The 14,165-nt window shown below is 50.1% G+C and overlaps 1 protein-coding gene across 1 annotated transcript in view; it reads right to left on the minus strand.

Moving 5' to 3' along the window:
* Positions 1 to 360: 360 nt before the first annotated feature.
* Positions 361 to 14,165, minus strand: part of TG (thyroglobulin) — a 240,814-nt gene continuing 227,009 nt past the window's right edge. The window contains exons 46-48 of the mRNA XM_055431976.2: positions 3,367 to 3,501; positions 1,779 to 1,969; positions 361 to 562 (exon numbers count right to left, since the gene is read on the minus strand). Coding sequence (XP_055287951.2) covers positions 444 to 562; positions 1,779 to 1,969; positions 3,367 to 3,501 — 445 coding nt within the window. The 3' untranslated portion in view covers positions 361 to 443. The remainder of the gene's footprint in view (positions 563 to 1,778; positions 1,970 to 3,366; positions 3,502 to 14,165) is intronic.

The following is a 14,165-nucleotide window of genomic DNA, read 5'->3' on the forward strand; positions in this document are numbered from 1 at the left end:
TTGGTGCAAAGGGGATGCTCCATTAATATTTGTCAGAAGGAAACAGCACCCTGGGATTCAAACCTTGGGAGGATTAAGACATAGTTTGGTGTCTCCCAAGTGAGTGAGTGAGTGAAGTTGCACAGTCACGTCCAACTCTTTGCAACCCCGTGGACTATAGCCCACCAGGCTCCCCTATCCTTGGGATTCTCCAGGCAAGAGTACTGGAGTGGGTTGCCATTTCCTTCTCCAGGGGATCTTCCCAACCCAGGGATCAAACCTGGGTCTCCTGCATTGCAGGCAGATGCTTTACCCTCTGAGCCACAAGAATCCCTGGTGTCTCCCAAGGACTGTCTGAAATTAATGAATCTGAGTCACCAATGCTTTTCTGCATGTAGACACTTTATTGACAGCGGCTATGGTGGAGAAGAAGGTGTCCAGGGTGGCAGTTGGGATGGGGCTGGTCACTTGCTGTAGGTCTTGGAGGCTAACTCTGGGAGACCCAGGAGGTCCTCTGTCAGCCCGGAGCCAGCCGGTTGGTCCTCCTCTTCACTCTCTGCTGACAGCCCATCCTTAGCTTCATCTGAAATAGGAGAGACAAAGCTGGTCCAACCTGGATCCGATTTCTCCCTCATCTCCTTCCCTATGACCCAAAAGAGATCCCAGTCTCTGATGGGAGCTCCCTAGTAACGCCCCTCCAGAGGGACATTTCTGGGGTGGGGCACCAGACTTACAGTCTGACTCTGCTGCGGCTGCTAAGTCGCTTCAGTCGTGTCCGAGACTCTAGGGACATACTAAAAGCATGATGGCCTTGGGTTCATCAACTGAGAAGATAAAATCAGAGTTGAGGACTTCCCTGGCAGTACAGTGGTTAAGAATCTGCCTGCCAATGCAGGGGACACAGTTCGATCCCCACTCTGCGGAGATTTCATGTACCACAGAGCAAGGAAGCCCATGTGCCGCAATCACTGAGGCTGCGACTCATAACTACTGAGCCCATGCCTCCTAGAGCCTGTGCTCTGCAACAGAAGGAGAGACCTCAAGGAGAAACCGGCATACCGCAACTAGAGAAAGCCCATGCAACTCCGCAGACCCAGCACAGCCAAAGTAAATAAATTAGTAATAATAATAAAAAGCAGAGTTGCGAGTCTAAAACATATGCTGGCCAAGTTGCTTCCCTGCTGAGCGCTCCACCATTTCGCTCTCCCTGTGAAGAGCTGCTGTCTAACTGAAAACCTCAGCCCCAGCGTCACCTCCCCCAGGAAGCCTTCCCAGAGGCTCCGGGAAGAGATGTCAGCCCTCCCTCCCTTGGGACCTCCCTAGTGCAGGCTCAGACTTCCATCATGGCACCACAAAGTGGAAGGGCATTCGCTGGTTATGTCACTCACTCCCCCACTCTTCTGGAAGCTTCTGCACTGCTCTCTCTATCCCCAGTGTCCTCATGATTCACTTCCTCTCAGCACCTCTGCAACAGGAAGTTCTCTTCGACAGGAAGAGATGAAATGCCCACTTCTCCCCTGGCAGAAACCCCTTTCTAAGCTGTTTCAGCCAAGCCTCCGAGGACGGCGAGCAGGAAGTTCAAGGTCTTGCCCCACAACAGTGCCGCCTGCCGGTGGCTCCCTTCTCAGCCCTCCCAGGCCTCCCCACCCCGGGCCCCCAGGGGCTTCTCGCTGTGCCCCCATCAGAACAGGAGGCCTTGGCAAAAAGGACCCACTCCCCCTGCCCCCAGGCTGTGAGCCCCTCACGGGAAGGGGCGATGTCAATGGCATCCCAGGGACCCGGTGACCCCTGCTCCCCACCTGCCGAGGCCTTCAGAGACTGGATGTACTTGGACCAGAAAGAGCAGTCGGCTTTTTTCAGGCCCTGTCGATTGGGGAGGAGGACACTGAGCTCCTTGTAGCTCTCTGCGCCATCACGAGGGACAAAGTCAGGCCAGGGGGCTCCAAATTCAGGTGGTCTCCTGGAGAACTCATGAGAGTAGTTGGGATTTCTGGGGAAATGAGAAGAAAGCAACACCCGTGAGGAACGATGCTCTTTCCTTTCATCATCTGAGGTCACTGCCCCCTCGCACACAGTCTCTGAGGACCCAGTCACACATCTTCAGGTGTCGGAGCAGGAGTTGAAAACCCGCCCCGTCTGATTCCAGGGCTGTGCTCTGAACAGCTGTGTTAGACATGAGTAAAGACACGGAGGCCCTGACTCACCCCTCTGAGGCCACTTCTGGAAGAGGAAAAGACGTGAGTTCAGGACCCAGCGGTGTTTTCCAGGACCTAGCCCTGCCCTTCTGACCTCCTGATCGCTCAGGAGGTCACCATGTCCCTTTCAATCCTGGTGATCTTTGCTCTGCCAGTGTATGGAATGCCTCTGTTTGCCCAAGGCGTGGGCAGGAAGGTGGGCCTGGAGCTGGACAAACTTGTTGGCCACCTACAGGCCAACTCGTCCTTTGAAGTTTCCAGGGAGCTGAGCACTGAGCTAGGTGAGCGCTGCTTGTCTGGTGTAAAGGGACAGAGCGGGGCGGGCAGTGAAGCAGGAACTGGTTTCAGAAGGAATGGTGAGCACACCAGCTGGGCCAGAACAGAGGTGTGCGGGAAGGCTGGAGGGAGACAAGGAAGTGAGCACTGGAACTTCACTTGATCATCTAAGACGGCAGTCCTGCACTGGGGTGATTCTGCCTTCCAGGGGGCATTTGGGAATGTCTGAGATAGTTTTGTTTTCATAAATGGAAGGATCGATGATGAAGCTGAAGCTCCAAAATTGTGACCATCCGATGCGAAGAGCTGACTGCTTGGAAAAGACCCTGATGCTGGAAAAAATTGAGGGCAAGAGGAGAAGGAGGTGGCAGAGAACAGGATGGTTGGATGGCATCATCAACTCAATGGACATGAGTCTGAGCAAACTCTGGGAGGTAGTGAAGGACAGGGAAGCCTGGCATGCTGCAGTCCATGGGGTGGCAAAGAGTCGGACACGACTGAGTGATTGAACACCAACAACTTAACTGGAACACGGGTGAGGTGCTCCTAGCATCTAGTGGATGGAGGCCAGGGATGCTGCTAGACAGCCTACAGTGCCTAGGAAGCCCCGCCACAAAGACTCACCCAGACCAGTGTCATTGGTGCTGAGGGTGAGAAAGTCTAGAGCCACCCAAGGGAGTGTATGATTGGGATGTTTCTGTACCAAGGCCACTTTGGGTGGAAGGAGAGACCGAGTCAGGGAGACCACTGGCAGGGAGGCAAGGGTGAGTCCATCAGTGCAAACTGTGACCTGTGCGTTCAGAGGGAGGGGAAGGGGTGCACACGACAGCCTCCAGGCACACGTGGTCCACTCACCCGGATCGGATGAAGTTGGAAAAATGCTGCATGGTTTTCAGGGAAAGGCTTTTCCACTCACCCAGATCGGATGAAGTTGGAAAAATACTGCATGATTTTCAGGGAAAGGCTTTTCTCCTCCAGAGTAAACTGCCCCTCGTAGGCAGGGTAGAAGGGAAGCCCAAAGGCATACAGGACATCTGTCAGCAATTCCAAGCTGGGAAAACACACAGAAACAAAAGTTACAAGAAGAAACAAAAGTTAAAGGAATATTAAACTGCTGGAAGAACCCACATGGGCCAAAATCCAGTATTCATGCCCCAGTGAAGGTTTTATCTCGTATGTCTTAGATCCTGTGTGGCGCTTAGTTGAGATTCGTCCAGCGGCCCCTTGGGCAGCTCCTCGGTACATAGATAGGCTGAAGAGTAGCCACCCCTGAGAATGCAACTCCCTGGAAACATCTGTAAGACTAAGCAAGTTTCTAAGACAATGTTCTCTTGACTGCATTCCATGATACTTAGAACACTATCAGTCAAACATCTGTTTGTCCAAAGTAACTTGTGTTTTCAACCCCTTCTCTGTGCTAGTCCTTATAATCATATACGGCTTATACTCTCCAACTCTTTTCCAGGTTGACACTCATCCATGTAACCTACTCAGCACAATGCCTGGTACATAACTGGTCAATAATACATATGCTATGCTGAACTGGAGATCTAATAAGCAGCAGGCAGGAGGGAATAAAGATTTGGAAGCCCAATGAGTGGTTGAAATGGACTGAGCTGGTGATGGGGAGATGAGTCCAGGGGTACACGGATCCATGGGGGTGAGTGCCGGGAGAAAGGCTGGAGGGACTTCATAGCAGTGGAGTAGAGAATCTGGCTTTTCCCAAGAAGTCTGGCCCATGCCCTCTGGTGGCTGGGAAGTAATCCATGCCACACCTATGTGAGTGTCTTTCTTTAGGGCAGCACTTTGTTGGCCATGCTGGACCTTCCTTAAATGCAGCAGTATCAGCACAGGGCTGGCCATGCCAGATCAGCCACGTGGCTTAGTGTGGGGGCTCTGGGTCACATGATAACAGTCAGCCTAGAGACTGAGGTTAACCACACAGGCTATCAATCAAGCGATCGAGCATGCTTACGTAAAGGGGCTCCTGTGAAGCCTCTGAGCACCGTTTGGAGGCACCTCCCTGGTGGACACCACTCTGGGTACATCTTTGCTGCTGTTCAGTTGCTAGGTCACGCCCGACTCTTTGTCACTCCATGGACTGCAGCACGCCAGGCTTCCCAATCCTTCACTCTCTCTCAGAGCTTGCTCAAACTCATGTCCACCGAGTCAGTGATGCCATCCAGCCATCTCATCCTCTGTTGCCCCCTTCTCCTCCTGCCCTCAATCTTTCCCAGTATCAGGGTCTTTTCTAATGAGTTGGTTCTTTGCATCAGGAGGCCAAAGTATTGGAGCTTCGTTGTCACTCATCAGTGTCCAGAGCATGACCCTCCTGATTCCATGGGGAGAGGACAACAGCAGAGCTGCACATTCGGAAGCCCCCTGGACTCTGTGCTCTGCCGCTCTTCCTTTGTCTGATCTTAATCTACATCCTTTCCTTGTGACAACCTCAACTATGACTACAGCAGCTTTCCGTGAGGTCTGTGAGTCCTTCCAGTGAATTTTCAAACCAGAAGGTGGTTTGGGGAACCCCCCAAATTTGCACTTGTCCTCAAAAACAAGCATGGTCTTATGGGGAGGCCATGTTCTCTGACCTTGCACTTGGCCCAATTTATCACGAGAGCCAAATTTCTTAACTTTATAGATGAGGAAGATGAAGTTCAGAGAGGTTTCCTGACTTACTCAGAGACAGCAAGAACCTGAACAGCAGAGTTGAGTCAAGAACGCTGCTAGGAAGGCAGGATGCTAACAAAAGACTTGGCTGGAGGGGCCCAAGGGCACTGTCCCTGGTCTTGGCTCCTCTACTTTCAAGCTGAGCGATTTCTCAAAAATTACTTGACCTCCCTGATTTCCTGTTTTGTCATCTATGGAACAAGCGTGAAATACCTACTGCACATGGCTGCAGTGAAGTCTGAAATATGGGGGATGCAGTAGGTACTTGAAAGCTTGGTCTACTCCTTTCTCATCCATCATTCTACTTCTAGATTTAATCAACCATCTCTGAGGTGTCAGTGGCATCTCTGAGCAGGGGTACGGAGTCACCAGTGATTCTCATCAGCACTGGTATAATGGGCAGATATGCCCAGAGCTGGTCCTGGGAAAGGACTTAGATTACATGACTCCCATGTAAAGGCAATTTGTACAAAGACTAAACTGTTCTAAAGCAAGAAGCAATGTTGTGTGACTAAACAGTGTGACTCTGGCTCAGAGTGACCCACTGTCATGACCCCAGAGATGGGAAGGGAGACCCTCAAGATGAGGGATGTGAAGGGGAACATTTCAAGCACAGAAAGGGCCTTCTCTGCTGTTCCTCATCTGCTTAGGCTGGGAACTGCGGTGACCTACGGGCCTGAGGTGGGGCTGGGGACCCGGCACCTGGTCTAGCCTGGGGACTTCCTAGGGGCTCGAGGGCCAGAGTGACCATCAGACTGATCAGCAGGTGTACATGTGACTCGCAGCAGGGCACAGAAGAAATGACGCGCTGCTGAGTCACTCAGCTGGGACCCTGCTCTATCAGTTACTTGTCACCGTGTAACCTTAGATGAGTCATTCAATGTCTCTGCGGCTGAGTTTCTTCATCGTGAAATACAGACCAGAGCATCCATGGCCCGTGGAGGCTATTAAAACAAATGTTTCACAAATGCCGGGAACTATTGTGATTATGGTTTTTATTGCTCAGTAGCTAAGTCGTGTCTGACACTTTGTGACCCCAAGGACTGCAGCATGCCAGGCTCCCCTGTCCTCCACTATCTCTGGAAGACTGCTCAGATTCATGACCATTGAGTCCGTGAAGCCATCCAACCACCTCATCCTCTGGTGCCGCCTTCTCCTCCCACCTTCAGCCTTTCCCAGCATCAGCTTCTTTTCCAGTGAGTCGGCTCTTCATATCAAGCAGCCAAAGTACTGGAGCTTCATCTTCATTTTCCGTCCTTCCAGTGAATATTCAGGGTTGATTTCCTTTAGGATGGACTGGTTTGATCCCTTGCTATCCAAGGGACTCTAAAGAGTCTTCTCCAGTATCGAAATTCAAAAGCATCAATTCTTCGGCACTCAGCCTTCTTTACAGTCCAACATTCACATCCGTATATGACTACAGGAAAAACAATAGCTTTGAGTATATGGACCTTTGTTGGCCAAGTGATGTCTCTGCTTTTTAATATGCTATCTAGGTTTATCATAGCTTTTCTACCAAGGAGGAAGCATCTTTTAGTTTCATGACCACAGTCACCATCCACAGTGATTCTGGAGCCCAAGAAAAGAAAATCTGTCACTGTTTCTGCTGCCTCCATGAAGGGCATCATGGAAGGAACATGACACAGTGTGAGTCCCCAGGACCAACGGCACTCAGAGTAACAGTCCTAAAGGCTGAAGTCTCTTTGCAGCTGTTGTCAGGTTCCCCGATCCTCTTAGCACCAAGGTAAGCTTTCCTTCAGTCCTGAGCAGGGAGGAGGAAGTGGCACCAGAATTTATAGGTTCTGGGACCCGAAGAGCCAAGCGCCTTGTTCGGTGACGAAGCATCCACGGTCAAGCTCAGACAAAGCCCAGAGTCTGTAGTCCCCAACTGGACCGTTCAGCGGCCAGCTCTCCTCAGCGCCTGTTCACAGCTACCATTTCCCGAGCACCTCTGATGCGCCAGAGACTGTGGTTGATCTTTGATGGGCAACATTCAGGACCAGCCAGGAAGTGAGAGTAGCACCTGCGTTGTGATGCATCACAGGAGAGCCAGGGCCGAAGCTGTCTCTCAGGCCCCAAATCCTGTCTCCATCTTCGCTACCTATAGGGGCGGGGCTGAGCACCACCACAGGGCGCGAATGCCCCATGAAAAGGAAAGGAGCACAAGACAGAAAACAGGAAGGCGTTCACGTTGTAACAGGGCAATAAAGAGCTCTCACCGAGGCCCACACGTGGCAGTTCACCAGTCACTTTACCCTTATGATCCCCAATCCCTGTGAGCAGATGGTACTGGAGTGATTTGTAGTTTTACACTGGACAGAACCGAGGCTCCAAGATGTCATTTTCCCGCCAAGGTCCTGAAACTCAGCAACAATGCCGGGACCAGGCCTGCGATCCAAGGCCGGCTGTCCTCCTGGCCTCGTGGCAAGGGCTCCTCCGTCAGCACCCCCACCACTGGACTGCTTGAGGTCTGTGCCTCTCAAAGGCTGTGCGGGAATGAGGCGGGCCTGGAGTCTCAGAGGTCGGCCGCTCCCCTCTGTTCCCCCAGCCCAGCCTGCTCCTCCTCTATGGTGTGCGGGAGGGAGCCACCTGCAGAGAAAGCAGCCCTATTCCTTTCCTGCTGCTGCCCTAAGAAGGGTTTCCCAGTGGCTCAGTGGTAAAGAACCTGTCTGCCAATGCGGGAGATGAGGGTTTGATCCCTGGGACAGGAAGAGGCCTTGGAAGAAGAAAGGGCAACCCACTCCAGTATTCTCACCTGGAAAATCTCATGGACAGAGGAGTTTGGAAGGCTACCATCTATGGGGTCGCAAAGAGTTGGACACAGCTGAGCAACTAAACAAGCAGCTTAAAACAACAGGAATGTACTATCTCACAGGTTCTGGAGTTCAAAGGCCCAGCATGGGTCTCAACGGGCCAAAATGAAGTGGTCAGTGGGCTCTGTTCCTTTGGGAGTGCCTGCAGAAGGACCTGTTTCCTGCTCACCAGGTGGGGAGCTAGGGTCTGTATCAGAACTGAGATCCTCAAGGGGCAGGACCCAGGCGGCTGCTGCTCTCTTGCTGGAAACTGCAGGCCATTCCCAGCTCCGACAGGCCATGATTCACGGTCCTCTTCTTCCAGCCTCAAAGCCACAGCACTCAGTGGAGTCCTCCTCTATTCTCTGACACGCTCCTCTGGCCCCTCTCCAGCCTTGAGGAACTCATGTCGTTAGATCGGGCCCACCTGGGGATTCCTGAATCACCTCCCATCTCAAGGTCCTTAATCTTAATCTTATCTGCCAGGACCCCTTGCCACGTAAGATGACGTATCCACAACCTGGGGGATTCGGATGTGGACATTTGGGGGGCCATATTCTGCCTCCCATGGTGGCCTTTCTACTACCATTTCCAAAGAAAGCTGCGTTCCAAAGGATGTCATGAACAGAGTTCAGATCCTGACTCCATCACTTCGTATCTGTGAAGTCTTATAGAAGATCCATAATCGCTCTGGGCCTCAGGGTCCTCATCGGCAAAAGGGTAATACAATCAAGCTTCCAAACAGTAAGTGAGGTTTAGCAACTACAGTTTTCAAATCTCTTGCACAGTTTCTGGCTCCAGTGCCCATTTCCATTTCCTTTACCTTACAAGAACCACCAGAAAGCTTAGGAGTAAGGGTCTTTAACTCAGGGCTTCCATTATAGGGTTTCAGAGGACCACAGATTCCCTGAAACTAGATGTGACCTGCTGTGACAGTCTTTCATGCGCATCTTTCTTGGGGGAAGCTTCACAGCTTTCATCACGTTCTCGGGAAGATCATGGGCCCATGGTGAGCTGGTGAACACTTAAACCTCGGCCTTTGCAGATGTGCATGCGTGTGTGTGTGTGTGTGTGTGTGCTCAATTGCTACAGTTGTGTCTGACTCTCTGCGACCCTATGGACTATAGCCCACCAGGCTCCTCTGTCCATGGGATTCTCCAGGCAAGAACACTGGAGTGGGTTGCCATGCCCTCCTCCAGGGGATCTTTCCAACCCAGGGACTGAACCCATGTCTCTTACCTCTCCTGCATTAGCAGGCAGTTTCTTTACCACTAGCGCCACCTGAGAAGCCCCGTCATGCCTGTAGACAGTACCAAACTACTAAAGAGACATCATAACACACGGAGTTGGGAAGAGGGGTGCACACTGACTCTGGGAGCACACACAAGCCAGCTGCAGCCCACCACCCAAAAGTTACAGAGCACTGCTTTGGGGAAAGGCCTGGCCTTCCAGCCCATCTGATCTGTTTAATTTGAGAGCTTGTCGTTGTTGTTTGCTTTGTTGTTTCCTTAGCAGGGCTGATCTTTATCAGGATGCTGGAGTTATTTTGAGCTGTTGATGGCAAACATCTGGAGGAGGGGCAGGCGGTGGGGAGCCTTGGAAGAAAGCATTTGGGATTGGAGGACCAAGGCCTCGGTGAGTCTGGGCCTGAGAACTCCCGAGCTTCTGGAGGAAGAAGAGGGATTTGGATTCGGTTATCAGCAGAGGGAGACACAGAAGAACACTCCAGGGACTGTTGGGGGAAAAAAAGAAACTCGCTAGCTGAGAGGCTGCAGTGCTGAGGCTGGGGGCAGACAGTTCAGGTCTATTGATCTGGCTTCTTTGCTCTGTGCTGGGTTTGATCGCTGACAGGTCATAGACCCAGGCCGCCGCTTTGATTTGGCCTTTCGATGTCATTTGCTAACAATCCTCCCGTCAAGATTCCCTAACCTGACAGTCACTCGTCCTGTCTCAGGCCAGGTCCACATCTTCTCGTCGTCCCATGTGGATGTGAGGTCTGGGAACGCTCCCGGCCCAGGCTGGGTGAGCTCAGCTCAAACCCTGCTTCCACCTCCGACTCTGGGTTGTTCTCTCTGTGAGATGCATCTCACCATCCCTGTTCAGCCTCCCCCGTGGTATCACCAGATGCTCACAGACTGATGGTGGATGGAGTTTCCTCTAAAAATTAAAAAATTGCCATCCGAGCAAGGGCTTCCCAGGTGGTGCAAGTGGTAAACAGCCCACCTGCCAATGCAGAAGATGTAAAAGACTTGGGTTCAAAAAAAATCCCTGGGTCAGGAAGACCCCCTGGAGAAGGAAATGGCAACCCACTCCAGTATTCGTGCCTGGGAAATCCCAGGCACAGAGGAGCCTGGCAGGCTGCAGGCCACAGGGCTGCAAAGAGTCAGGCACAACTGACGTGACTAAGCACACAGCCCACCCAAGCAAGAGCTGCTGTTGCCGGCGTCGGTCACGGCACACACAGCCAGGGAGGGGGAGGGCCCAGCAGCTCCCTGCCCGGGGGATTCCGGGGGATTTGAGCTCAGGGTGTGAATACAGTTCGGTGAGGATGGTTGCAAACACAGCACATCAGGGCAGGATTGTACTTGAGCCACATCTGCCAAAGGCCTACTGTGCGCCGCACTCAGAATAGGTGCTGGGGGTAAATGAGGACTAAGTCCGCCTTTCCATCATGGAGCTCAGAGTCTGACAGGAGGTGCAGAGAAGCCAACATTACAAAGAATAAGATTCTGATAGATAAATAGATGCCAAGTGATAGAATCATTGGCGGAGCTTTGTAAAGAGAAAAGTGATGCTACTTATTTCAGACCAGGGAATGGACAGCAGTTTGTAGAAAGTCAGAGGGGAGAAATTACGGTTGACCTGGCCTCGAAAGGTGAGTAGGGGTCTTTAGAGAGGGGGTTAAGTACAGACAGGCGTTTGAGCAGAGACTCGGGGCATGTGAATCACATTGGGTCTGGAGCTTTGTGTGGAGGCCAGGGCGGGAGGTGTGGCCTGGCACAGAGAGGTGGGCACCTTGGCAGGTGACAGAGCCCCCAGTGCTCTGGGCCTTGTATACTGTGAGAAGCTCATCATGCTGACAAATGAAAGTGGAGTTTTTCCTGATTCAGGAAAACCAGAAGTTTGGGAACCACTCGAGTGCACACTCATTAAGGCCTTTCGGCTCTGGTCCTGTGAAAGGCGTGAGAACGGAGATCAGAGGAACTGAAGGCAACATCTGAAGGGATGGGGGACATCGGTGATCTCTACACAAGCCAGTCACCAGCTGATCTCTTTGGGAACCATTGCTAGAGTAGGCTGGGAAGATAGATTAGAAGAGAAATCATAGGGTGGCTGCAATTATCCAGTAGGGACAGAAGGCTGCTTCCTTTAACAGATTGCACCCTGCTCCCCCATCCCCGCCCTGGCCCTGAACTTAGCTTCTAGCCAACCTGCTCACCTAAAATGTGCTGGATTTGCAGGGAGGCTAAGCCTGCATTCCAGCGAGTCAAAAGCAAAGTCACATTTCAGAGACTATTCACACACAAGCTCCTGACCTGAGCTCTGCTTCCAGCGTAAGGGAGGCATCACACATGGACACCAGGGCTTCTTAGGCAGCAGGACTGAGGTGCTGTCCCCAGAGGAATGCACCTGATTCTGAGCCCTGTGGACACAGTGACCTGTGCTGGGGAGCAGGGTGAGGGAGGGATGGGTAGGATCTTTCTTAACGTAAACAGGCCACGTGTTTGCCTTCTGGAGGTTGAAGAGGCTTGATTGCTGAAAGGCCATTGCTCCAGCCGATGTGACTGGATTGATCTGAGAGCCTGCAGTGGCAGGGATTTCTATCCTTGTTGTTCCGTCTGCAGGAGGAAGTTTGTTGACCTCATCCCCATAAAATATACACCTTTCCTTATCTTTAGCCAGCATCTCTCGACAACTTCCTCCAAAGGAAATTAGAGAACACGAAGGAATAAAAGTCCTTCTGCTTCCCAGGCCTTTTTATTATTTTTTTTGAAGGGTTGTTAAATAACTTACAAATAGAAGCTTACCAGTATGCTTCTCTTTGTGCAAATCTAATATGCAAAAGTTCAGATTCTGCCCATGAATTAATCAAGAAGTAATTATATGCTTTGGCTTGTGTTTTACAAAAGGATTCCCTATACAGTACAACACCGCCCCATCCATGGCTCCAGATGAAATAGTTGAAATATTTTCATAGCTCCCTAAAGCCCAGCAGAGCTGGATGATATATGCTTTGGAAATACAGGCGACACTTTCAAAGGACTTGCTGGATTAACCTGGACATTTTATTCCCTACATAAGGCACAACAACCGTTGCTCAGAAAAGGCTGAACTTTCCTGCCCCAACACATCTATTCTCTCCAGGAAGTTATGTGTCTACCAAGAACCAACTGTGCTCCTCGCTAATCTGTTTGCGCCTGTTATAGTCCTCACTGTAATTATAGAGCTGAATTAAACGCACTGCGTATCTCGTGGATGCCCCACTTTCAAGAAACCAAAAGTGGACATCACAGAGCTTGCATTATGGTTTTGGTTTTGCACAAATTTCAAAGAGAGAATTCCAAACTGTGTTTTCCTACTCAAACTTTTGACCCTGCACGAAGCATGGCAAGTGAATGTACGTTTATATGCTTACATTTCAAATTAAATGTTTAAGGCATATACATACCTCATTCATTTATCACAAGTTCCCATTTTAGTTAACTTTCCTGATTAACTAAATGATCATAATATTGGATAACAAGGTTTCCAATGGTTTTTAGTGAGTTGTGCTATGAGTGTGAAAGAAAAGACCAATGTGCATTCTACATAATCTTAAAAATCTCCAATATTAAATCTTCTATCATACTCAGATACAATAATATCTCTGCCTGCCACAGCTTGCAAACTCCTATGTGAACTGCAAGACCCCATCTTTTTCTCCCACATCTCCCACATACTCTCTTCCTTTCCAAAAGACTTCAGTTCTCCATCCATCTTTATCCTCAGACACGTCAAGCTTTTTTCCTTTTTTCTTCCTACTGCCATTATCCAAACTTATTCTACTTATTTATCATCTGTTCTTTGCAACCTATTCTTAGACCCTTATCAGCCTTCAGTTCAGTTCAGTTAAGTTCAGTTGCTCAGTCGTGTCTGACTCTTTGCAACCCCATGAATCACAGCACGCCAGGCCTCCCTGTCCATCACCAACTCCCGGAGTTCACTCAAACTCAAGTCCATCGGGTTGGTGATGCCATCCAGCCATCTCATTCTCTGTTGTCCCCTTCTCCTCCTGCCCCCAATCCCTCCCAGCATCAGAGTCTTTTCCAGTGAGTCAACTCTCCACATGAGGTGGCCAAAGTATTGGAGCTTCAGCTTTAGCATCAGTCCTTCCAAGGGACTCTCAAGAGTCTTCTCCAGCACCACAGTTCAAAAGCATCAATTCTTCGGAGATCAGCTTTCTTCACAGTCCAACTCTCACATCCATATGTGACCACTGGAAAAACCATAGCCTTGACTAGATGGACCTTTGTTGGCAAAGTAATGTCTCTGCTTTTTAATATGCTGTCTAGGTGGGTCATAACTTTCCTTCAAGGAGTAAGCGTCTTTTAATTTCATGGGTGCAATCAGCATCTGCAGTGATTTTGGAGCCCCCCAAAAATAAAGTCTGACACTGTTTCCACTTACCCCCTGACTATAGTGTTAGTCCCAAGAGTGTAGCCCTTCTCTGCCTCACCAGCTGCTCTATCTCTAGGATTTCCATCTCAGAGAATCTGGGGCATAGAAGATAGTAGTTATTTGTTGAATTATGTTAAAAAGGATGTATAGCACAAGTCCTTATACATCATGAGGTTGGCTTCAGTCTCAGAAAATTACTCACTTCCATCTTAACTGGGAAATTTTCTTGTTAATCACACAGGATGTAGCCAGGCCAAGAGATTCAGTTCAAGAATTCAGCCTCTTAATATTTTCTTTGGTTTTCTAATTTCAACTAATCCACCAAGACACATCAACTAGAAAGATAAGACTATGAATCTGGAATATTAAAGGCCCCTGGAATGCACAGAAACATCTAGAATGCACATGCAGTGGTATACAAAATGTCTTGAGTTTGGAATTGATGGCTTGTTTTTCCAGGGTTGGGACAACTTGTGAAGGGGAGTATAACTGCTTCATTAGTCATTTTAATTTTTTTTTCCTCAGACCTTATTACTGACCAGCTACAATATGCAAAGTATTTAATGTACAGTGACAGGAATCTTCACACTAG

Source organism: Moschus berezovskii, chromosome 16 (genome assembly GCF_049115385.1).
Source record: "Moschus berezovskii isolate FMDL1 chromosome 16, NW_MosBer_1.0, whole genome shotgun sequence".
NCBI classification, from domain to species: Eukaryota; Metazoa; Chordata; class Mammalia; order Artiodactyla; family Moschidae; genus Moschus; species Moschus berezovskii.